The following is a 26442-nucleotide window of genomic DNA, read 5'->3' as shown; positions in this document are numbered from 1 at the left end:
AATGCTGAATAAATAAGTCTAGAAAAATCATGTGGGTCAGTATTCTTGGTGATGTCCAAGTTGATGCGCAGCAGAGATCGAAATCAAAATCACAATCCCACCATTTTTTTCTTTTTTTTTGAGAAATATGTACATTTGTGATCTTAGCTTTTTTATATCTGTAATTTATTTATATTTATTTTTGTTGCTTTAAAAATGTTGTACATTTTTCTTTGATTTTTTTCTCCCTACTGCTCTGTAATAAATGGCACAAACAGATAGATTTTTCTGTGTGTTGATGTCAGCCTGTTTTCGTCTGGGAAATGTGGTACGTGTGGCTTTGTTTCCAGATTTTGCAAACAAATTTGGTTTAAGTCTTTTAATCTAGTTTTGAGATTAGAAGCATTAAAGTTTGATTTCACTTTTTTCAGTCTTTGATACTGTATTTCTTTACATAGTCGATATTAAACATACCGGTATCAAGGTTATATTTCACAGAATGTCTTTACATATATATAGGATGATTTTATGTAGTAAACAATAAATCACAAGAAAATTACTTGTGGGGAGTGCTGTTACAGACTGGGTCACATTTGGCTACCCACATCCTTAAGTGAATCTGTTCATTTTGTTGCATTTTTAAGATTAAAGGTGCTACAAAAGGTTCTTAATAGAGTCTAAAATATAGTCAGTCTGTTTACGAAAATACATTTTTTTACACAATTAGTACTAACAACTTTGATGTTCTGAGGTGTTAGTAAATTGTAGTGATGGTCGCTTTCGAAGCACGCTTCATGAGGCTTTGAAACTTTTACGAATCTTTTGTTTCGAATCAAGCGTGCCGCACAAGCCCTGAAAAGTGAAGCCAAAACGTCTCGATCGCCCCCCAGTGACTGGTCCCAGTATAGGTCATAAACCCCGCCTCCCCATGTTATTCAATGGGACTTGAGACCAACTAAAAAAATTAATTACACTTCAATTATCTTTTTTCTGAAGCAGGTTTCTGTCATTTACTGTAGTTTTTATCATGCTGATGTAAATTCAAATGTTTGTTTTTAAAATAGGTTTGTGTTTAGTTAGTTATTTAATGATATAAAAACGGTGGTGTCACGTCATGATTGACATCTGTGATATCGTGTGATATGCGCATTCTACGAGAGCGAGGGCGGGGTTTTGACTTCGCGGCTTCCCTTCCTGCTCACTACTGCGCATGACTGGTCCCGAAATCGCTATTGCGCAGACTCAAGACCCAAGATGTCAGCACCATATGGGGACACTGGCGGCTTCACTTTTCACCAATGCAAGAGAGCGAACAGGCGTCGTCCATCTTTTTTTACAGTCTATATTTCGAATCAATTGGTTCGGACCGTTTTGCAGAATCAGCCATTAATAGTCCATAGACAGTATTTAGTTACATCAGAAGTAACTGTAATAGATTAGATGAAAAATAAGAGTAATCCCTTACTTTACTTTTTCAAGGGAAAATTAATTAAATTACAGTAACTAAATACTTAGTAACTAGTTACACCCAACACTGCTGGCCAAGTCACGTGATTTTAGCAAACGAGGCTTCATTACGTCATAACTGTTTCGAAAATCCGATGGTTGATCACATGACCAGGCTCTAACATGGTTAGGTGAACTCGGGTCATTTTTATTATGCAAGTTTATAAAACATTTATCCTTCTTACTAATAACACTACCATTTTGTCTACTTTTTGTTTATAGACAGATTTAATGACAAAAATGTGCATCATTAAAAGGGGAATTAGTTTTAATGATGTTTGTCTTTGCCCTAAAAAAAACTAAAAACATAATACACTTTTAATTATGTCTTAATTAAGTTCAATAATTTTTTGAACAATTTATTTTTATAAAAATCTTGCTATTATTTTGTAAAAAAAAGTGTAAAATGTTTGGACGGATCTGCTTTTAAAGGGATAGTTCGGCCAAAAACGATATTAAACCCATGATTTACTCACCCCCAAGCTGTCCGAGTTGCATATGTCCATCGTTTTTCAGACAACACATTTTCGGATATTTTAGAAAATGTTTTAGATCTTTCAGTTGATTAAATGTAATGTCATGGGGTCCACGACCTTCAAGTCCAAAAAAAGTTCGTCCATCCTTCACAAATTAAATCCAAACGGCTCCAGGATGATAAACAAAGGTCTTCTGAGGGTAATCCGTGCGGTGTTGTTGTAGAAATTTCCATATTTAAAGTTTTATTAATGTAATTAATTACCTTCCGGTAGCGCCGCCATCTTAGTCGCGTCCGCATTCAGGTCCAGGATGAGAGCTTACGCAGCCGAGGGTTCTGTGCTGCTGCTCTGTGCCCCCGCCTGTCATACGTCACTAAGAAAAGTGCGTACACTACGCTAATACTCTCTCCTGAATAAAGAGGAGTCGAAGATGGCGGCGCTACCGGAAGGTATTTATTTTCGTTAGTAAAATTTTAAATATGGATATTTCTACAACAACACCGCGCGGATTACCCTCAGAAGACCTTTGTTTATCATCCTGGAGCTGTTTGGATTTAATTTGTGAAGGATGGACGCACTATTTTTGGACTTGAAAGTCGTGGACTATGGGTGGACCCCGTAACATTACATTTAATGAACTGAAAGATCTAAAACATTTTATAAAATATCCGAAAATGTGTTTGTCTGAAAAACGATGGACATATGCAACTCGGACAGCTTGGGGGTGAGTAAATCATGGGTTTAATATAGTTTTTGGCCGAACTATCCCTTAAAACAGCATTTAAAAAAGCACACTTGTAAAAACTCATTAAAATATTATTTATTATCATAAAAGTTCCTGAAACAATCGGAAGAACAGCAATATAAATATTCTTGTAGACATTTCCTGGAATAGCGTTTGTACTTCTTCTGTGGCTCAAATGGAGTTTCTGAACATGAGCGCCCTCTGGCTTTTTTCACCGTAACTCAGAAAAGGCACATCTGCACGATTAATCGTCACAGCCCTACCATCGAAACATATATTACAACATTAAGATATATTTTGTGTTTTTGAAATATCTCAGTAAGCTTGGCAATGAAATGACAGAAATAAGTCTGAGTAAAGAGCTTTTAGAATCTTTAACTGTATGGCATAGACAAGCATGTGACCCAGTAGTGTCCTGGTCAGTCTGTGTGTGTGAGACATTGCTTTGTAATGATCTCTGATGTGTTTCCACACATGTGATGGGATTTGTTTTTACCAGTGTTTGCCCATAAATGTATACATTAACCCAACTTCAGCCTCAATAAATATACAACAGTGCTTAACCTCCGCCGAGATATTGATTGAGCCAGGCTTTAGTTTTTAGGTCAGGTGTGGTTGGCCTTCAAATGATGTTCTGTCTGCTTGAAGACGGTTGTCCCAGACACATGACCAAACACATGAGGTCTTAAAAACAGCATACATGTTTGTCTTCATTTATGATACCTGGCTGGAAAGTTTCAGGTTGAGCTCTATAGCCTTTGTGCTTTAGACTAAAACTTTTGAAGAAAATATTTTTTAACAAAATTATTGATGAAACATGCTGTTTTTACATTTTATTCAAACGTTTTTTTTTTCTCACGTTATGACCTCTTTCGCTGTTTCTACCGTAAAAATGTTCTCGGACCAACAGGGTCGATCTTAGATAACCCCATCATGCTTGACCTTGTGGCGATAAGCCTCTGAGAATCCATTGGCTGTTTTTTGTTGTTATGCGAGCAACGGTAAATATTTAGCTTTCTATAAATTTGCGGTGCCGTTTGATGTACTTGTGTATGATGTGTGATCTTAAAATGTATAATGAAATCCTAATGTTCAAACAAAAAGGCGACAAATCAAATTCACAAGAACCAATGTTGGTCTTTATGTGGGTTTACATCAGGAATTCACATAGAAATTCCCATTTAAGGGTAAGCTGTAAACACACACACTCCCTCTTACACACTCATCATGTGCATTTGTGTTGAAAGGCGGGATTGGCAATTCAGCGTTTGATTGGACATTGCAAATCTTTAAATATTTCACCTTGTTATGAAACATCTACAACTGTGTGTTGACTTTCAGTTTATGCCAAAAAGGATAGATTTCTCTGGATCGTTTGGGTAACATCATGACTGGATGTCCGTTTTTGGGAAGGAAGCATCAGTATGTGTTTATTCTTTAAGATAATTATTTATTTGAACTAAATTCAATATTAAATTAAAATGCTTTTATTTTAAGATTGTTTACCAGTAACTTCACTCAAGCAGACGAAGAAGATGATTCTCAAAAGGGCTTAAACAAAGCCAGCAAAGGTGGAATTGTTTATGGAGAATATTTACAGGTAAATAACTTCAGTTTTAATTCCTTACGAAACATTAGATGTGCTGATCTAAATATGAATTATCCACATATTCATATTGTATTTAAATATGATAACAAATACACTTAAGACGCTGCATGTTTATCATATGAAATAAATAAAAGTTACCAATTTATGTGACCCTGGACCACAAAACCAGTCGCACAGGTGTATTTAAAGCCAACACGGTATATGTCAACATGATTTATTTTTTCTTTTATGCCAAAAATCATTAGGATATTTTCTAAGCTAAGATATTTTGTATATTTTAAATCATATATAAACATTTTATGTGCGTTCAGTTGCTAATGACTTCATTTAAAGACGATTTTCTCAATATTTTGATTTTTTGCACCCTCAAATAGTCAAATATTGTCCTATCCTAAGCGTATTTATTCAACTTTCAGATTATGTATAAATCTCAATTTAAAAAAATCAATCCTTATGACTGGTTTTGTGGTTCAGGGTTAGATATAAAACAACAAGATGATGCTGAAATGAATGACTTATCTAATAAACATCCAAACCTGTTTGCTGTTAGCTTGATAAAGTGCTGAATGCCCAAGTCTTACAGAGTCAACAGAAAGGTAACAAAATCCACGATGAGCATCTCTTCATCGTCACCCATCAGGGTAATTCCTTTATATTTGTTTGTATCACATACAGTATAAAACCTGCTGTTTTCTCTTTTGATTTCTGACTGTAACCTCTGCTTCCTCTTTTAGCTTACGAGCTGTGGTTTAAGCAGATATTATGGGAACTTGATTCTGTTCGGGAGCTTTTCATTAAAAATCATGTGAGTAAAACTTGTAGGGGCGGTTTCCAAGGAGTAGACTAGTCAGAGACTAAAATAAATGTAAGAGTTGTCCAAACTGACAACTACTTATTGCACCAACATATCTTAAAATACATCAGTGCCCTTTGTTTTGCATTAAAATGTAATGTTTTTAGTAAGGCATTTTTGTTTAAACTAGTTATATTTCCTAATTAAACTAAGATCTAGTCCTGCCTTATCCCTAATCCCTGTCTGGGAAACTACCCCATAATGTCATTGATACGAAAAATTGCGGGACACCTCCTAAAACTATCAAAAATAAAGGTTTCAAAGAACCTTTTAGTCTTGAAAGAATCATTCTTTTCTTACCTTTTTAGTATACTCTTTAATCCAATACATGGACCTTTTGTTTTGCAACAAATCTTAACTCATTCACCGCCATTGACGAGTTATCTCGTCAATTATGAGTTAATATTTAACTAATAAATATGCCTTTCTGGACGAATTTCAAAGTGAAAGTGTAATACCGCTTTTATCCACTAGATCCACTAAACCGAATTTATCAAAAACGGAAGTTAAAAAGATTTAATGATTTATTTTAACTGCCTTTATGTTTGATAGTCATTCTGAGTCTGATCTCTAACATAAATTCCTTTACAAAAACGCAATTTTTTAAGCTTTTTGCTCAAAATGTTGTATTTTTGAAGAGAAATATCCATATTTCAGTGGTTAAATTAAGTGGAAAAAGTAAATATATAATGAAATGTTTTTTCCCCATTTTGTTTGTTTGTTTGTTTATTGTTTGTTTGAAAGCAGAAGGTGTGTTCTTTATTTGGATATAATTTGTATGTTTATATATTTATAGAAGATAATTTTTCCTGCAAGGAATTTTGTGAAACTTGTTAAAATCACAAAAATGCAGGTGGGCAACTTTTCTCATAAAGGCAGGCGGTGAATGAGTTAAAGGTGCCTTATGAAAACATACAGCCTGACAAAATAAGCATTATTTTTGTGCGTGCAGGTTCGAGATGAGAGGAACATGCTGAAGGTGGTGAGCAGGATCCATAGGATCACCATGATCTTCAAACTACTGGTGGATCAGTTTTCTGTGCTGGAGACCATGACCGCCCTGGACTTCTTTGATTTCAGGTAACAGTCCTGGCTTTGTAGAGCAGTGAAAAGGTCATGGCCTCAGTTCTTCGGGAACACACATGTGACCCTGGACCACAAAACCAGTTAGCAATAGCCAACGATACATTGTATGGGTCAAAATTATATATTTTTCCTTTATGCCAAAAATTATTAGGATATTATGTACACTCTCAGAAATAAAGGTACAAAAGTTGTCACTTTGTACCCAAAGAGTGCATATTAGTACTTCAAAAAGTACATATTTGTACCTAAATGGTACTGCCCCAGTGACAGCTTATTTTTGACAGTGTAAAAAGACAATGTTTTATGAAGATACTGTGTAAATTTCCCACCGTAAAAATATAAAAACTTTATTTATCATTAGTAATATGTGTTGCTAACACACAAAAAAATAATAAGTAAAATTAACTTATTTTTTCTTTTGCGAGTTTTTGCACACTTGTGAAATAAGTAAAATTTACTTAGAAAAGCTGATTTAAATTAACAAAAAACAATAAGTAGAATTTACTTAAGTTTACTACGTAAAGTTAAAATTACACTGTAAAAGTCCCCTGCCTTGTTAGTTATATCTACTTAAATAATTCAAGTAGTTTCAACACAAAATTATTAAGTTAATTTCCTTCTTACAACTTTAAGTGGATTTTACATCTTAATTTAGAATTATTTACAATTTTACAATTTTTTTTAATAGAATTTACTATTTTTTAAGTAAAATTTACTAATGCACATAATCATTAGTGAATGATTTCATATTGACAACTTTAAAGGCGATTTTTGGAAAGCATATTTATTCAACAGATGATGCATAAATCTCAATTTTTTTAAATTTACCCATGACTGGTTCTATGGTCCAGGGTCAAATATAATCTAAGAAAAAGATGCCTGGTGATTCTTTCTTATGATCTAGACCAACTCAACCATAATAATAATAATAATAATAGTAAATAACATTTTAGAGAAATAAGATGCCATTGTTGGCATATAATTAGTTTTGGGGTCGGGGAAGAAACCCCAATCCAACAAAATGCCATTTTGATTGCCAGTGTTGCATCATGGGAACTGATTGTACAGTTGGAGCACAGTTTAACTTTTTTTATTTACCCTAATGTCTGTTTTATTGTTGAACAGGGAATATCTGTCTGTAGCATCAGGGTTTCAGAGTCTTCAGTTTCGCCTTCTAGAAAGTAAGATTGGCGTGGCGGATCATTTGAGAGTCGCTTACAACAAACAGCACTACAGAGATAGCTTTCATGGAGACGAGAGTGAGACTCTACTGAGATCACAGGAGGAACCCAGTCTACTGCGCCTGGTTGAGGTATCTCACTTACAGACACATCTACGTTTCCTTAGTCCAAGCTTAATCCAAAGATCTTTTAAGATATGTTATTAAAATAACATTTGATTTATTTGTGTTTTTAACATGCAGTAACAGTTAAATGATGTTCATGTATTGTAGAAATGGCTGGAACGAACTCCTGGACTTGAAGGAGATGGATTTAACTTTTGGGGTAAACTGCATGTCAACATTGAAGAGGGTCTTAAGCTGGAGAAGCAAAAGCTGGAAGTTAGTTCATTTTACATCCCAGTTTCTCAGATATGTTACTTGATTTAAGGTTAACATTGATTTGGTGTCGTCTGGTAGAAAATATCAGATGACGAGGAGAAACGGGACAGGCTGGAGGACTTAAACAAGCAGACTGAGGTCTTCACTTCCCTGTTTGATCCCTCACGACACGAACATCTTTTAAACAAAGGTAAAGACTTAACCCGAAATGCTTTGCAAGTGATCCCTGACTTATTTGTAAACATAATTTACTTTTTAAAAACAAAGATAATGAACCTAATTTACTCATATAATTAGGTACCATTAATAAAGTGTGTACTACTATGGTGATACTACACTAAAAATATGCAGCATGTTTGTCAAATCAACATATATTGTTATGTTACTTTAACTCAATTCAATAATATCCCTGGAAGTAAAATTTAGTACAGTACTATGATATTATCATCTGATTCAATCACTTCACAATGTTAATGCTTTCTTTGATTTTTTTTATTGATCTCATGTCACAATAAATCCATATTGAGGATATAGTTTTTATTATTAAAATCATTTTTTTCTTTTTTAACAGGCGAGCGACGACTTTCTTACAAAGCCCTTCAAGGAGCTTTAATGATCAGTTTCTACAGGTACTGTACACGTGATTACATTTCATGTACATTAATGTCTGCCATAATAATTTACATCTTAATTTATTACTGTATTCATGTAAATATGAATGTCGTTTTAAAAAATATTAAAGGAATACTCCACTTTCATAAAAAAATCCTGATAATTCTTCTCACCCCCATGTCATCCAAGATTTTGATGTCTTTCTTTGTTTAATCGATAAGAAATAACATTTTTTGAGAAAAACATTCCTAGGTTTTTCTCCATATAGTGGACTTTAATGGACCCCAACAGTTTACATTTTCCATGCAGCTCCAAATGGCTTTTAATTATCCCAAATGAAGCATAAGGGTCTTGTCATTTTCACCAAAAAATATAAAAATCTATACATCTAAACCACAACTTCTCATCTTGCACTAGCCATGTGATGCATGAGCGTGAACTTATGTATTGCGTAATCAGGTCGAAAGGTTGCACATTATAAATGTGAAACGCACACTTGCGGACCATTTTTAAACGATAAGTTGACATAAAGATATTAATTTGTATCATTCCACATACAACAACGTCGTAACGGTCCTCTTTCTCCACACTAGTAAAGACTGGAGCGGTAGTTTCACATACATCATTCGTGACATTTCGATGTGATTACTTAATGAGATGGCACATCACACGGCTAGTGCAAGATGAGAAGTTGTGGTTAAAAAGTTTTGTTTTTGCGAAAATGAAAATTGTATTGCTAGAAATGACCCTTATGCCTATTTGGGATTGTTTAGATCCCTTTGAAACTTCATTGAAACTGTAAACTGTTGAGGTCCACTATATGGATGAATGTTTTCCTCAAAAGCTTAATTTCTTAATTTTATAATTAATTTGTATTTATTAAAACATCAAAAGTGTATTAATTCCAATATTACTATATTTATTCAAATATATTTATATTTTTTATTGACTTTTATTTCTGTCACAGAGAAGAGCCTCGTTTCCAGGTGCCGTTTCAGCTCCTCAATGCTTTGATGGATATCGACACACTCATGACCAAGTGGAGATGTACGTTTTTTGTCATTCAGAGCTACGGATTAAAACAAAGAAACCAAGAATTGATTTACACTGTTGTATACTGCAACACAAGTAACATCTACAAACTTCTGTCTTCAGATAACCACGTGTGCATGGTGCACAGAATGATCGGCGGCAAAGCAGGGACAGGTGGATCTTCAGGGTACTATTACTTGCGCTCCACTGTCAGGTATATGCCAAATAAGAAATGAATCCCTGTCTGTAAAATTCAGGCTAAAATTTCATAATCTGATTTTAAGATTAGGAGCATCAACGTTTGATTTGTATCTTTGAAATGACCCTACATAGTCAATTTTAAAAAGATAATCTTTACATTATCTAGGATGATTTTATGTAGAAAATAGTAAATCACAAAAAATGACTTTAGCTGGCTGGGTCTTTTACAGGCGGGGTCACTAAACTTCCTGTTTAGTTTTGTGTTGTTTCATCATAGTCGTGATGGCGTTATGATGTTTATACTACTCTCTTATCTTCTTTAGTATGGTTTACAAGTCTGTCTTTATTGTCGTTAAACACACCATGTGACCTCAGAAAAATGCTTTTAATCTGATGACAAGCAGATTTCTACAAACCAATATTTTTATTACTTTGTGTATGAAAGTGTAAATATTATATGTTCTCACTTTACAGCGACCGTTACAAAGTGTTTGTGGATTTGTTCAACCTCGCCACGTTCTTTGTTCCTCGAGCATGGATTCCCAAACTGAACCCCCAAATCCATACGTTTCTCTACATGGCTGAGTGTTACGACAGCTCGTACAATTCAGACAGCAGTCAGGATTCAGATTAGATTGATCAGATGCCCTACAGAGATTATCAAAAGTTATGATTTTCTGACTTGTTTGTTTTTGATGGCATCATATAATGATTAGGAGAACAGGACATCGGGAATAATGCCAAGAGCTCTGTATAGATCAAGGTTTATTCCAGTTTATCGATTCATGCATGATGTCAAAGAAGTATTGCAGGACAAATTTAGTGAAGAAAGCCAAGTGATTATTTTATTGTTGTTTTGATTTAATTGTGATACCCAAAAAATCAAGAAATTGTGTACATACACTGTAAAAAGTAAAAGTTGGATCAACTTAAAAAATTACTTCAATTGGTGACAAATAAAACACATATTTTCAACTTATATTTTAAATTGAAAAACATAAAAAATGTATTTAATTTTTTTAGGTGTTTTAAATTTCTCACTTTTTACAATGTACCAATTATTTATATTTTTAACAGTGAAAAATATAAGAAAAAACATTTGTGCAACAAAACAACAAAAACTTTTTTGTAAATATATATATGCTGTATTTTAAATATTTTTAAAATAAAATATTTATGCTGTATTTTAAATATTTTAAAGGTGTATGCATTAAAATATATTAAGTCGAAATGTAAATTTTATATATATATATATATATATATATATATATATATATATGCCTATGTAAGTTTTACATGCAGTTATTGTGCAACAGGTTTAATAAATGATGTTTAATAAAAAACATGAAATTGATTTACAAATAATCAAGGTAGTTTTTTTGCATAATATCTTGTAAAAACCAAATACTCTTCTAGATTTTTCTAGAATCTCAGGTCGCTGAATGTTGGTAAATATTTGTATAACCTCAAGTTCAATCACTCTGATCGGATGCCAGTGTTTTTGTTTTGATTTCAGTGACCACGCTATCTTTTTTGAAAGGTCAATTGAGACAATATTTAAAAAAAAGATAAATAGACTTTTACATGGACTGTTTGTTCTGCAATGCAGGGAAAATAAAAAGAAGTACAATATAAGCAATATTATCTTTAATAAAAGCATACAATGTGCACTATAGTTCTGTCTTTACATAAAGTGTACCCAGTTTCAATTGTGCTAATACCTTCTTAGAACCCCTAAAAAACCATACGTCATCAAGGTTTAATATTTTTTTAATATTTAGATAAACTATTTGCAAATTAAAAAATCTGGTTTACAGTAACCTTTTTAACGTTTCCATTTCCCTTTGCCATTAAAGAAAGAGAGATGGAAAATGTGTATAAACATTTGACTCACTTTAACGTTAGCTCCTCTCTCCCATGACAAATATTATGGCCCTGACTCTGTGGCAATAAATACCCTATAATTATAATCTAATTAGTCATCTAAAAGAAAGATCTGAATGGTTCATGTGAACAGTTTGTATCATGTTGGTCAGTGGTGTAGCGGTGCCTGGGGAAGTGGGTATACTCTTAATTTATACTTCCATTTTTTAAAAGCAGTCCAACAAAGGTTGAGCTTTGTGTTATTATCAGTGCCGTAAGATTAGTCTTGCATTTTTGTCCACAGCAAAATTGTTACTTAATTTCTGACTGCTTGACTCCTCAGTGCAATGATCATTATAAATTAATGTTATTAATTAATATTTACAATTTACAAATGGTTACACCCACTGATCTATATAAATGACTGGATTGCGCATGACGTCACACTTGTGAAGCCACTGCGCCGCCATGTTGGTATACCCAAACGTTCTATTAAATCAATGGACGTTATCAGATTTTAATGATAAAACATCACTTTACTCGTCTTCGTTTTAATATGTGAAGTTACCCTGTACATTATTACAACACAAACGTTCAAAGCATGTAAATAGTTATTTACTGAAAGTTGTACATTTTGCGTTTTAATCAGTTATTATACATTCATCTTTATTACAGTATCAGATCAGCAGACAGACCGTAGCATATTTAGTATTAATGACAATAAACGTGCTCATTCTGAAATCTAAATAAATAACCATGCTTTGTACCGTATGTGCATGCAATAATTTGCTAGTTTTGTAATTATGTTACTTACAAGTTACCTAAACTTATTTAGAGAAATAACGCTGAAAAAAAACTTTATTTATACCCGTGTCATTAACAAATGCAACAGACGCACTCACCTTAACGGTTTTTTATAAATCCATTATCCTGCCCGATTAAAACATAAACATTGCAAATAACACCAGAATTAACAAATAATTAAGGTACACATATCCTAAAAATTAACCTTGTGTAACTGATACGCTGTAAAGGGGGTAAATTTTGATCATGATTTTGAATGGAAGTCAATGACGCTCTCTGCCGGATGGGTATACCAAGATGGCGGCTCGAACTCTGCGCTGGCTTCACGTCACGCAGTTACATCAATCGTTCTATGCGCAATCCAGTCATTTATATAGATCAGTGGTTACACCCCATGCCATCTAATAAAGAAGTGGGTATAAACTGTTGGTGGACATTGCAAAATCACTAGTACCTAAAATTTCCCTCATTGAAAAAAAAACCTCAATGAAAATCTTCCCAAAATTTCCTCAGCACACAGTGTCACATGCATGTAGAGGGAAGAACATCATGTGATTTCTGTATATAGACGGTTTCAACAGTAACAACATAAACAAAGGCTTTTGTGAAACACACTCAACTTCCGGTAAACTCCACTAAATCAAAGTCCTTTTAGAGTAGTTTATTTCTGATGACAAGCAAAATAACAAGTAGATTACCTTAGTTCTTATTTCATAACTGAAGCGTATAAAAAACGACACTGAGCTAATGCTGCTGTGTAAAGTGTGTACTATAATGTATACAATGTATACAAACCGGCTGCCCAACCAAAACATTTGTTATTTTTGACGAGTTCATTTTAGCCACTAGTCAGACTATTAAACAGACAGAAACCGGAAGTAAAGTTTCGACCAGATGAGTAACCGCAACAACGCACGTGCGTCCGATAAAACATGTAGATATTGACAGACAGATATAAAGCACCAATAGATCGATTCTGAATGGTAGACAGTCAGATAAACATAGACAGACAGACAGAAATACAGACAGATACTATAGATAGATAGACAGACAGACAGACAGACACGATAGACAGACAGACAGACAGACAGAAAGATAAACAAACAAGACAGACAGACAGATATTGATAGACAGATAGAAAAGCACCAATAGATTCTGAAAGATAGACAGTCAGAAAAACACAGACAGACAGACAGACAAACAAACAAGACAGACAGACAGATAAACAAGACAGGCAGACATATTGATATTGATAGACAGATAGGAAAGCACCAATAGATCGATTCTGAAAGATGGACAGTCAGAAAAACAAAGACAGACAGACAGACAGACAGACAGACAGAAAGACAGACAGATAGACAGACAAATAGATAGACAGACAGACAAACAGACAGACAGACAAACAGACACTATAGATAGACAGACAGACATGATAGACAGACAGACAGACAGACAGACAGAAAGATAAACAAACAAACAAGACAAACAAGACGGACAGACAGATAGATATTGATAGACAGATAGAAAAGCACCAATAGATCGATTTTGAAAGATAGACAGTCAGAAAAAGACAGACAGACAGACATATATTGATAGAAATATAGAAAAGCACCAATAGATTCTGAAAGATGGACAGTCAGAAAAACATAGACAGACAGACAGAAAGACAAACAGATAGACAGACAAATAGATAGACAGACAGACAGACAGACAGACAAACAAACAGACACTATAGATAGATAGACAGACAGACAGAAAGATAAACAAGACAAACAAGACAGACCGACAGATAGATATTGATAGACAGATAGAAAAGCACCAATAGATCGATTTTGAAAGACAGACAGACAGACAGACATACAGACAAGACAGACAGACAGACATATAGATATTGATAGACAGATAGAAAAGCACCAATAGATTCTGAAAGATAGACAGTCAGAAAAACACAGACAGACAGACAGATAAACAAACAAGACAGACAGACAGATAAACAAACAAGACAGACAGACAGATAAACAAGACAGACAGATAAACAAGACAGACAGACAGACAGATAAACAAGACAGACCGACAGATAGATATTGATAGACAGAAAGAAAAGCACCAATAGATCGATTTTGAAAGATAGACAGTCAGAAAAAGACAGACAGACAGACATATAGATATTGATTGACAGATAGAAAAGCACCAATAGATCGATTTTGAAAGACAGACAGACAGACAGACAAGACAGACAAGACAGACAGATATATAGATATTGATAGAAATATAGAGAAGCACCAATAGATTCTGAAAGATAGACAGTCAGAAAAACACAGACAGACAGACAGACAGACAGACAGATAAACAAACAAGACAGACAGATAAACAAGACAGACAGACAGACAGATAAACAAGACAGACCGACAGATAGATATTGATAGACAGAAAGAAAAGCACCAATAGATCGATTTTGAAAGATAGACAGTCAGAAAAAGACAGACAGACAGACATGTAGATATTGATAGAAATATAGAAAAGCACCAATAGATTCTGAAAGATAGACAGTCAGAAAAAGACAGACAGACAGACATATAGATATTGATAGACAGATAGAAAAGCACCAATAGATCGATTTTGAAAGACAGACAGACAGACAAGACAGACAGATATATCGATATTGATAGACAGATAGAAAAGCACCAATAGATTCTGAAAGATAAACAGTCAGAAAAACACAGACAGACAGACAGACAGACAGACAGACAGACAGATAAGCAAACAAGACAGACAGATAAACAAGACAGACAGACAGACAGATAAACAAGACAGACAGACAGACAGACAGACAGATAAACAAACAAGACAGACAGACAGATAAACAAGACAGACAGACAGACAGACAGACAGACAGACAGATAGATATTGATAGACAGAAAGAAAAGCACCAATAGATCGATTTTGAAAGATAGACAGTCAGAAAAAGACAGACAGACAGACATGTAGATATTGATAGAAATATAGAAAAGCACCAATAGATCGATTTTGAAAGAAAGACAGACAGACAGACAAGACAGACAAGACAGACAGATATGTAGATATTGATAGACAGATAGAAAAGCACCAATAGATCGGTTTTGAAAGAAAGACAGACAGACAGACAGACAAGACAGACAGATATATAGATATTGATAGACAGATAGAAAAGCACCAATAGATTCTGAAAGATAGACAGTCAGAAAAACACAGACAGACAGACAGATAAACAAACAAGACAGACAGACAGACAGATAAACAAGACAGACCGACAGATAGATATTGAAAGACAGAAAGAAAAGCACCAATAGATCGATTTTGAAAGATAGACAGTCAGAAAAAGACAGACAGACAGACAAGACAGACAGATATATAGATATTGATAGACAGATAGAAAAGCACCAATAGATTCTGAAAGATAGACAGTCAGAAAAACACAGACAGACAGACAGATAAACAAACAAGACAGACAGACAGACAGATAAACAAGACAGACCGACAGATAGATATTGAAAGACAGAAAGAAAAGCACCAATAGATCGATTTTGAAAGATAGACAGTCAGAAAAAGACAGACAGACAGACAGACATGTAGATATTGATAGAAATATAGAAAAGCACCAATAGATTCTGAAAGATAGACAGTCAAAAAAAGACAGACAGACAGACAGACAGACATATAGATATTGATAGCCAGATAGAAAAGCACCAATAGATTCTGAAAGATGGACAGTCAGAAAAACATGGACAGACAGACAGACAGACAGACAGATAAACAAACATGACAGACAGACAGATAAACAAGACAGACAGACAGATCTTGATAGACAAATTGAAAAGCACCAACATATAGATTCTGAAAGATAGAAAGTCAGAAAAACACAGACAAACAGACAGATAAACAAGACAGACAGACAGATGTTGACAGACATACAGATAAACAAATGCAGATAGATAAATTGTACTTAATATACAAATTAATAAACATTTGTTTCTATTGTTGTTTGTAGTGCTAATACTCACTGATGATAGATAGACAGACAGAAAGACAGTTATTACATGATTCTTACATGATTTAAATATGCAGTTCTCCACTAGAGGGCAGAGTCGGACCAAAAGAAAAAGAAAGTTTTTGTTTAAGTCAATGCAACATAATATGACAATGTAAGGAAAGAAACAATAATACAAAAATCATGCCAGAACCAAATTTGTCTCAGTTTCATACCAGTGTCTTCCTTTTTTAAGATTTGTATAAAAGCTTTTATATTTTAAACAGTAAATGATAATAGACTGAGTGACAGATTGGTGACTCTGGGCGGTTACTTGCTGTCGGCTGGGTGTAGATTCATACTTTGGGCTGGACTCAGGAAATCTGTCTCTTTAGAGGTCTCTAATTAGTCTCATTAGTATCCCAGCTGATTGTCTCCTTCCTTCAGCTATTTCCTGCACTTATCTTTAATCTTTTAACACGATACATCCACCACTAAGGCGGGACAGCAAACAAAATAATCCAGAAGTGAAAGAAAACAGAGCTCACAGCGAAGTGCATTAGCGCAAGAGAGCAAAAGTGTTAAACAAGCCTGCTCACTGCCAATGTGATTCATTTAAAACTGGTGTTCTTCCAGCGAACATGTCATCTATGAAATGTTAATGTTTTTTGTGGAAGTGGTTTCGTGGGGTTACTATTCATTTGTCATCATACACACTATTGCATTCAATGTTTTTGTAGATATTGGCAGCCTGACGCTTCTTGAGAAATCCTGGAGTCATTGACTCGTCGTCCTTTTCTCACTGCTTCTGTCAAATGATCAATGCATTTGGGAGACTGCATGCTGTTTTTTGGTAAACATTTGGTTTTTCTGAGCTTTGTGTCCTAGTGCTTGTTAAGTTGTTATCAGAAAAAAGAGAAGAGAGAGAGAGAAAAATGCAAGACTAGTCTACTGGTTTTCTCCATCTGGTTTGCAGACGGCACTTGAAGATTAATGGAAGTGTCAGTGCAGCTCTGTGTTTAATTTGCTGGAGCTCTTGAAGCCTAAATCCTTGATGACTCTTCAAATAAATCCTTAGACAAGGATTTCTTAAAGAGATAGTTCACACAAAAATGAAAATCCTGTCATCATTTACTCACTCTCATGATGTTACAAATGTCTTTGTTCTGATGAATGCAAAGGAAGATATTTTAAGGAATATTTGATGTCCAATCAGAGACCCCAATGACTTCCATTGTATTCTTTTTTCCTAAAAAGGATGGGACCTCTATGCGGATCTCTCTCTCTTTCTCTCAGGATGTACTTTAATTTTTCCATGACACACTTGCGGATGCATCACACCTTACAGGCATATGCTGGGTCCAGACCATACTAACACAGTCTCACCCCATTTCGTCAATATTTGACGACACTTGACCATTCGTCAATATGTGACGCGGAGGGTATACCTTTCGCGTCATTTTTTGACGAACTGGGGACTTCAATACTATTACGTCCGTTGCATTCTCTTCTCATATTTTCTTACCAATTTCGCGTCGGTTTAGGGTTAGATTACGCAAAATTAAACCGTGTACGCGAAATTAAACAGTGTACGCGAAATTAAACAGTTGTCACCTGGCATTGGGGTTAGAAACAGTTGTCACCTGGCGTTGGGGTTAGAGTTAGGTTTGGGTAGGGATGTCATTATGTAAATCTAACCCTAAACCGACGCGAAATTGGTAAGAAAATAGGAGAAGAGAATGCAACGGACGTAATAGTATTGAAGTCCCCAGTTCGTCAAAAAATGACGCGAAAGGTATACCCTCCGCGTCACATATTGACGAATGGTCAAGTGTCGTCAAATATTGACGAAATGGGGTGAGACTACAGATGCCCACCAAAACTTACCATAATTCAAGTGATTCACAGTTTTAGACAACTCTTTAAATCAGCAAATTATGTTGAAGAGAAACACAAGGATCTTTAACACTAACCAACACTACTAAGCAGTAAAGTGTGCACATCCTTTTTTAGCCGTCAGTCATAACCAGTCCCAGCTGTAACATACCATGGATAAACAAAAGTACGAGTTGCTAAAGTCATTACAGCAGACATCTGGTGGATTAATTTCCTTATATTCATGCTTTATAATTTTTGTATTAAATTTTTATGCTTTATGATGCATTCCAGCGTATTTCGCTTTTTCCTTACAGTGCTTGAAGTGTTTTAGTGTGTTTCTTGTGTGGTTGCTAGGTGCTAATCGCTTTCTGGCCCAAACAACCCTACCGGATATCCAAGGTTGCAACCAAATATTTAGGTTGGGGGGGGCAAAGTTCCCTAGACATGACCTAACACCCTCCATTACTGTAAAGATTTCCAGGTGAAACTGCAGGTGAAAAATGAAAAAGTTTAGCAAGTCCCATGATTTGAGGTAACATTCGTGTTTATGTACAAATGGTGGGGTTATAGTATGCCCTGAAGTTTAATGCTTGAATCCGTTCTCTCTTTAATGACTGCAGTCTCTGTTTATCGTCTCTAAGCAGGTGTTTTTTTAATAATGTGTTTTCCAGATGTTGAATAGTGTGCCTGAATCACATGATTTAAAGAGAAACAAGAATACGTTCATCGTTATTTTGCTGAAGACAGCAAAAGGTGATGACAGTGCTGAGACACCTGTGCATTCCCGTATGGGTTTTTTTTTTTCCAAAATGTCTCATCCTCCATAATGAACTTATCCATCCACAAGTGTATTAAGAACATCTTGCACAGATGATCTAAACATCTGCATGATCATGTGACAACATCTGCTGACCATTTCAAATTCTTACATCACTTCAGGGAATAGCGCAGAATTATTTCTGTAGAATTTAAAAATACTAAAACTATTCACACACCTAGCTTTGAATCATGTTGGATCTTCGTGGAAGTATTTATATTTCTAAAGAAGTTTGCATGAACATTCGAATGTGCTTAGAGGAATTCCCTGGAGCTTATGATCTCAATGCTATGGAATTTCCAATTTGGACCCCAATATAATACTGAATGCCAGTGTATTCAAGTGGATTTTTTTTACCCCAAAGCTTGAGTGATGAATTATTTAAATGCAGAAGGACAATACATACTGTAGATCATGTCTATGTTTCTTGGATCAATGTATCTCTCTTCATTACTACAGATAAAAATTTCCCAGAATTCCAGAGTCTGGGTCACCACATCTACAGAGTTGAAAAATTTTTTTCATGCAGTATCCATGAATATGCATACAGTATGCAAGCTCCGGTATAGCTCAAGAGCATTGCATTATCAGTGCAAAAGGTCCGGGGTTCAAAACCAGGGAACACACTATGTGTGATTCTCGCGAAATCAGACTTATGAGGTGTCATGAAACATAAATCAGACTTATGAGGTGTCATGAAACATCTCTTCATGTACTATTTTGCACATGATTTCAAATGACATCATACAAACCAATTTAGTTGTTTTTTCCACATTTAAGGGGGAAATTTTCATTACCGCAACGTGTCCTGGATTTGGGTTCTTTGACAAATATTTATAATTTTAAAAATAAAAAGGTCCAATGTTATACTATAAACATTTACAGTAAAGAAACATGGGTATTTGGTGATCATTGGTAAATGTAAAGACAATAATAAGGAATATAAATGTGTCCAAGACCAATTTTCTCATCCTCGGCAACAATCATTCAATCATTGTTTAAGCCCTCAAGGAACTAACATTTAAAAAATAAAAACACTCGAGATGGCTACCAGGTAAGCAGTTCAAATTTTTTCTCTCCAGATAAAAGTTGAAATTTTGTTTGTCATAGTACCTAGACAACTTTTTAGTTCTCATTACCGAAACATGAGTTTGTAAATGCATATATTTAATGTAATATCATGTTGCGTTATTGATAATTTTTGACAATGATTATCTAAAAAATGTAAATAATTCTATAGGAAATATTTTTTTAATCCTCTAAAAATAATGGTTATAGTAAGTTCAGACCTTAATCGTATTATGTGCAAAAAGGGCTTTTTAAAAATTTGGGTGCTGGACACCTTCTCAATCTGGATTCCTTAAGAATCACCCAAATGTATGAACCCATGCTGCAAGATACATCTAATACATACGGTTGAGTCTGAGTCCTAACATTTAAGTCACCTGCTGTCCTGTGAAAATCTAAACCATTGAGGATCCCCAATCAACTCCCAGAGGTCTATTTTAACCCCTCCCTTCCCGGTCAGGGTCAGCATAACATTCATTTAAGCACCCTGACTTTTGACCCCTCTGTCCATCCCTAACATTGATCTTTGTCTCTTCCATGTTGTTCTACAGGTTTGTCTTAACTCTTACATTGACTCACACACTCAGTATGATGATTAGTTAAGCAGTCTCACAGTATGCTTGTTTCTCATAGTGAATCAAACCCCTAATGTCCAGGCTGGACGGAGCAGCGCAGCTGTCAGATTCTACGCAGATTTACAATAAGCCTCCCTATTAAATCCTGATTATGAGCAGATGGATTTTCTCTCCGCCTTACAGTTCAAAATGATTTTTTCCTTTCTTCAACGGAAGGAAAAAGTAAAGAAGCAAGAGCATGAGATCAGTGGAAAATACTTGATGAGTTCAAGCCAACAAAACGGTCTGTTGCCTTAAAATTTTCAAGGAGAAATAAAGCCCTGATTCAGGGGCAAAAAGCACACCCATTTTCTCTCGGTTGCCCAAGCAACTGTTTTGACCCAAAACAAAACATCACAATTTACACTCGCTCACTCACAGTAATGAATCAGCACCATGGTACTCATTGTACTATGGTAATAACACAGTAGTTTTTTAAAATCTTGGTTTACCCAGGGACCACCCTGAACGTTCCCTCCAAGACTAGCCTACCCCTGCTCATACAGGGCCCATTACAGACCAAGAAAAGGAAAATATTCCTCTATGCAGTTTTTCCCTTCAGTCATTTATGCACCACTTCTGGACATACAATGAGTTTAATGTCTTCATGTCGGTTTACAACTTTATCATCACACTTTCCGTAGTAACTCCTCACACCTTAATCCCTTTCATTTGGAGGCATTTTCCCTGAATAAGGTTCCCATGAATGTTTTCTGGGCACCCTGAGTGTTCCGATTAGTGGTTGACCACTGTTTTCAAGTTTAATTCATAAACCATTACATTTGGTCCACCATTAAGAATGTGTGGTTATGGATTCGTTCTGCATTCATTTCTGCCCTCAAATGAAAACAGATTATAGGAAATGTTATGCGTGTATAATTGCAGAAAAGAAATAAAGGGAAGTGCAAACTGATGAACGTATTGAGATCTCAGTGAGCCAAGAAAAGATGCAATTCAAAGTGCAAAGTTGCAACTGACACATGGGTGGCGCTGTTTCTCTTTCAATGAAAGGCAAATGAGGGAGTGGCCCTCTCTCTCTCTCTCTCTCTCTCTCGGTCTGCATGTAGACGAGATGCAGATGTGAAATGATCTTTGCCTTCCCCCTCTGTAAGAAAAAAGACATTGTCAGATGTCTCATTTCTACTCCCTCTCTTCCTCAAACTCTTCACCCCTGAATTCATGCCAATCCTGTACTTATGAGTACACTGTTACAGTCCCAGTGTCAAAAATACGCACACATCTCTTCATACAGACCTCAAGATGCTCCTCCTGACAGCAATAACTTCATCAGGATGTTCCTACACTTTTTCCCACAGATTAACTCCAAACAGGGAGTCTGATTCTGCACAAACAAACCACAGTTCTCCATGTAACAGTCAGTGGATAAATATTACAAACGCACAAAAAAAAAAAGAAGGTTTTAATGGCAACCACACTCTCCACAACATGTACTAGTTGCCATATATTATTGTTACTATAGTTACACTTCTTGGTAGTTTGGTATTTGGTAACCATTACTGTCATAAAAAGGAAATAAATGATTAAAACCTTTTGCACTTTTTGAAGGAGGTCTTAAATGAATTATGATGTTATAATTGTAATGAATAATATAATAAATATAGTATTTGGACACTTTGTGCATACTATCTAATGTACGGTTTAAAAATATGACATGTTACAACTTTTTAATAATTGAAATAATTAAATAATAGGGTTAAATAATAATTTTACCATAAATATTTACCACTTTCTTCGTAGGGTAAATTTAAGTAACTTAAATTTTCAATGTCGAATGTCCTTATTTTCCGGAATGTTTAATAATTTACATTGTCTGTATTGCAATGCGTATATCTTTATAGATATTTAAAGTACTTTAGGGCCCAAGTCAGTGTACAGCATCATGGATGGAGCGTTGATGAAGACATGGAGAGATTGAACTCCACCTCTTTCTCCCTCTTGCTCTGTCTTTAAGGCGTTTCACTCTGTATTGCGCTCTCAGCGCGCACAGCGTCCTTGTATCTGCTGTTTCATTTCATCCAAACCTGTTTTTATTTCATATTTCTTTTTATCAACATATCCTTCACTTCTGTGCGTTCATCACTTTCAATTTGCACGGTTAACGTGCAGGAATATATCGGGATAAATGGCGCGTAATGGATATATATTAAGCGCTCTGTGCGCGCTTTTGGCAGTCATCGGCGCACAGGATGTCCAACCAACCACCTTCAGAGGTAAACATATTTCTCTTTTACCCTCCATGTTATGTTTATGATGTATAATTTTACGAAACATATTTTGCATGATTTATATTTATGGTTTGATGTAACTGCTGCGTTAAAGTTTCTAGTAAGTTAGGCAACCTTTGACTGATATATTGAATGCATCTGCATCATCAAAGTTGAGCATTCAGTCATCTTGAAGTGTTTGAGTGCTTTCAGTTATTTTTACATTTACGGTATTGTGTTACAATAATGCGCCCATACTACTGTAGGTAATAATGTATTGCCAGTTATATGCTGTGTACAGTGGTACTAAAAGGACAGTAGCACAGTAAGTTATGGCATTATTGTGTAGTAAATATTGCACATTAGTATAGTAATGTGGTGAAAATGCATATGGCAACTTTCCAGACAAAATGAATCACATCATTTGATTATTTAGAGTTACACTGTATGTATACAGAAGATGATGATCAGTATAAACTTAAATTATGATTTAAAGTGAATCAAGTCAAGATGGTGAGTTATGATTCAACAAATCCTCTGTGAATTATCCTTTGCTGCTTGTAATTTGTTTTGGAGAAACTTTATGACAAATAGGCCTTGATTTAGGCCACATGTCATGAAGAGATTTCCCTTATATAGAATGTGTGCTTAATGTGTTACAGTAAAGTAATAATAAGACATCAAATAATATCATTATTACTGGAATACAATAATGGTATTAATCTGATAAGACTGTCCCAGGGATATGTCCTCAAATAGTTGAATGTGGGCAGGTCAAACACTTTATACCATTACGGTACCTTTTGATCTACATACACTCTTACAGCTTTATAATAACACATTTATAAATATTTGTATCTTATACACTGTAATGTCACGTTCAGGTTACACCTGTAATGTCACATGACAACAATAGCCTAGTTTAGGTGAGGTGATGCACTGTTCTCCCACCACCCATCTTCCACCAATAGGGGGAGCTGAATATTTTTCTAAGATAACCATAATTGTCATGATTAGGAAGTTGTATAATAAATAGCAAATGTTTGAAAAAAATGTATAGTGTGATCATACATGTGACCTGATTATAACTTTATTATTATTTATGTGGACATTTAGGGTAATTATTTATAAAACACATATTGATTTTCTAATAGATATTGATCAAATAGCGGCAAGGCAGAAATCAGACAGTGTTGCAATTGTGTTTTAATTTTGTGATTGTCCCGCTGTCTTCTTGCAGATTGTCCTGTGGATTTGTTTTTTGTGTTGGACACTTCTGAAAGTGTGGCGCTCAGATCCAAACCACCAGAGTTCTACATCAACCAACTCAAAGACTTCACTAAACTATTCATTGATGAGCTGGAGGACAATATAGTGTAGGTTTTTCATCTGAGTTAACCAAAATATTCTTTATATATCATAATTATGCATTTTCTTTCTATCCTTTAAAGTTCTGCTTTCCCACCCTTAACTAAAAGAAAGTTAAAAGTACTGTACCTATTGATGTCCTATAAGGATAGGGCCCACTCATGGGGGCTGCCATGTTGAGATCACAAGACTGGGCCAGGGAACATTACTTTGTCGTATTAGACACATCAAGTGAAAAATAAATTAATTATGCATAACAAATATGCCTGCAAGTATGTTTACAATAGCACTGTTATCTGAAAACTTTTTTGTGCATCTGTAGAGATGGGTGTCAGTATGAAGTCCTATTGAACTTATATGGGAGTATAGGTTTAAATTAATGTATACTGCTTGATACAATTTCAATCATATCTGTTGCCAGGCGACAGCCATGTGATCGTGATCTTACGTGGAATTCTGGAGCGCTACATTACAGTGATGACGTTGAGCTGGTGATGCAGTTAGTCGACCTGAAGACAAAACGTCCTCAGCTGAAAGCTGCCATTGACAAAATCTCTTTCATCGGCAAGGGGACATACACTGACTGTGCCATGAAGGAGGGGATCGGCGAGTTGCTGAGAGCGTATGTCAATCTAGAGACACTTATACACATAAACACAAGTTGCCATCAATGTTCTTCTCATTGAAATATTTTAGCATTGTAAGAAAATACTTAGAATGATTGGATAATTAAGAAACTTTCTTACTTTCTTTTGCGGAAAACAGCAAACAAAATGATTTGAAATTTTGATGCTGTTTTTTATTTCCATACAATGAAAGTGAATGGCGCCTGAGGCTGACACTTTAACAATGAAGAATACCATCAAGTGCAAATGAAAACAATTACTTTAGTGCAAAAAAGCAAATTTTGCTGGCATTTCTCAATGCATAATAGCTCATAAATATGTAAGACTAGCTCAAAACGGCACAATCTAAACTGCCCTGAAAAAGAGGCTACTAGAGATGGGTAACAATCTTTTCCTACAAGCTTTTTCGAGCAAACAACTTTTGAAACATGCTTGATGGAACTCATACACCGATATAACTTGTGGAAAAGCAGTCATAAGATGGGCACTTTAAGAAAGTCATACAGGTTTGGAATGACATGAATGAATGATGACCGAATAAAATTTAGGCGGCAACGATTCTTTGGGTTGTAAACTGTAGTTACTGTAAATAGTAAAATGCATTGAATACAGAGCTCACTTTAAGGGCACCTATTATGCAAAATCCATAAGGTATCTGGACATAAATGTGTGTTGACAGTGTGCACAACCAACATACAATGAAAAATCCAACCACTCCTTTTTTAATCCCCATTAAACCAAACATGCTGTTTTGATTCTCTTATCAATGTGATGTCACACTGATAAAGCCCCGCCTATTACAATATTTACCGCCCTCAGCAAGTTGTGCACTGTCTGCCATATCTCACTATTATGATACTATTGTCTGAGATTGTATTCACAGGAATCAGATCTATTTTAACTGAAAGTGCTCACTGTTTGCATTTAAAGATACAGACACGAAAATAGCCAATTTTTTGCTCCCACCCAAATAGGCATTTTGGACATGCTAAACTTCAATAACACATTTTGGGCACACTTGAGATATTACATCTTGTATAGAAGGGGCCCTTTAAGGCCGAATTTAGTGGCAGGGTACAGCATAACTTACCACTATCCATACATTTTAAATATATCAGAATGTTCTGATATTAGACATCACAGTTACATGTGACTGTTGTATGTCTCTTAAATATTTTAGGGGATCCTACTATCATGAGAACAAGTTCATGGTGGTGATCACAGACGGTCACCCTGCGACTGGGTACAAGGAGCCATGTGGTGGGATCCGAGAGGCTGCCAATGAGGCACGGCAGCACGGCATCAAAGTTTTCGGTGTGGCCGTATTACCTGACGCAGAGGTACTGTATAGACGAGATGTTACTTAGACCTTATGAAGATAAGCGTTTGATGTTGTGTGATCTGACTCATCCTTAAATGTTATAAAAAAGAATTGTTCTTGCCAAATCAAATGTGTTTTTTTCATGTAAATTGGCCACAATGTAAAAATGGCTACAGGCTATCATTTTTCTGT

At 35.2% G+C, this 26442-nt stretch overlaps 2 protein-coding genes across 2 annotated transcripts in view; both read left to right on the top strand.

The window, feature by feature from the left end:
- Positions 1 to 3969: 3969 nt before the first annotated feature.
- tdo2b (tryptophan 2,3-dioxygenase b) lies at positions 3970 to 10628 on the top strand. Its single transcript, XM_065241006.1, has 12 exons — positions 3970 to 4128; positions 4204 to 4306; positions 4866 to 4956; positions 5050 to 5120; positions 6121 to 6248; positions 7380 to 7566; positions 7708 to 7815; positions 7894 to 8005; positions 8387 to 8444; positions 9395 to 9474; positions 9583 to 9673; positions 10135 to 10628. Exons 1-12 carry the CDS (start codon positions 4094 to 4096, stop codon positions 10292 to 10294), a joined length of 1224 nt encoding a protein of 407 aa, XP_065097078.1. The 5' UTR covers positions 3970 to 4093; the 3' UTR covers positions 10295 to 10628.
- A 12053-nt stretch (positions 10629 to 22681) lies between these two features.
- col6a1 (collagen, type VI, alpha 1) overlaps positions 22682 to 26442 on the top strand; it is a 43247-nt gene continuing 39486 nt past the window's right edge. The window contains exons 1-4 of the mRNA XM_065241008.2: positions 22682 to 22941; positions 24176 to 24311; positions 24725 to 24925; positions 26110 to 26269. Of these exons, the coding sequence (XP_065097080.1) occupies positions 22854 to 22941; positions 24176 to 24311; positions 24725 to 24925; positions 26110 to 26269 (585 nt within the window). The 5' untranslated portion in view covers positions 22682 to 22853. The remainder of the gene's footprint in view (positions 22942 to 24175; positions 24312 to 24724; positions 24926 to 26109; positions 26270 to 26442) is intronic.

This window comes from Paramisgurnus dabryanus, chromosome 14, assembly GCF_030506205.2.
Source record: "Paramisgurnus dabryanus chromosome 14, PD_genome_1.1, whole genome shotgun sequence".
NCBI lineage: Eukaryota > Metazoa > Chordata > Actinopteri > Cypriniformes > Cobitidae > Paramisgurnus > Paramisgurnus dabryanus.
The sequence above is the reverse complement of the archived record's forward strand: the minus strand, read 5'-3'. Positions and strand labels throughout refer to the sequence as shown.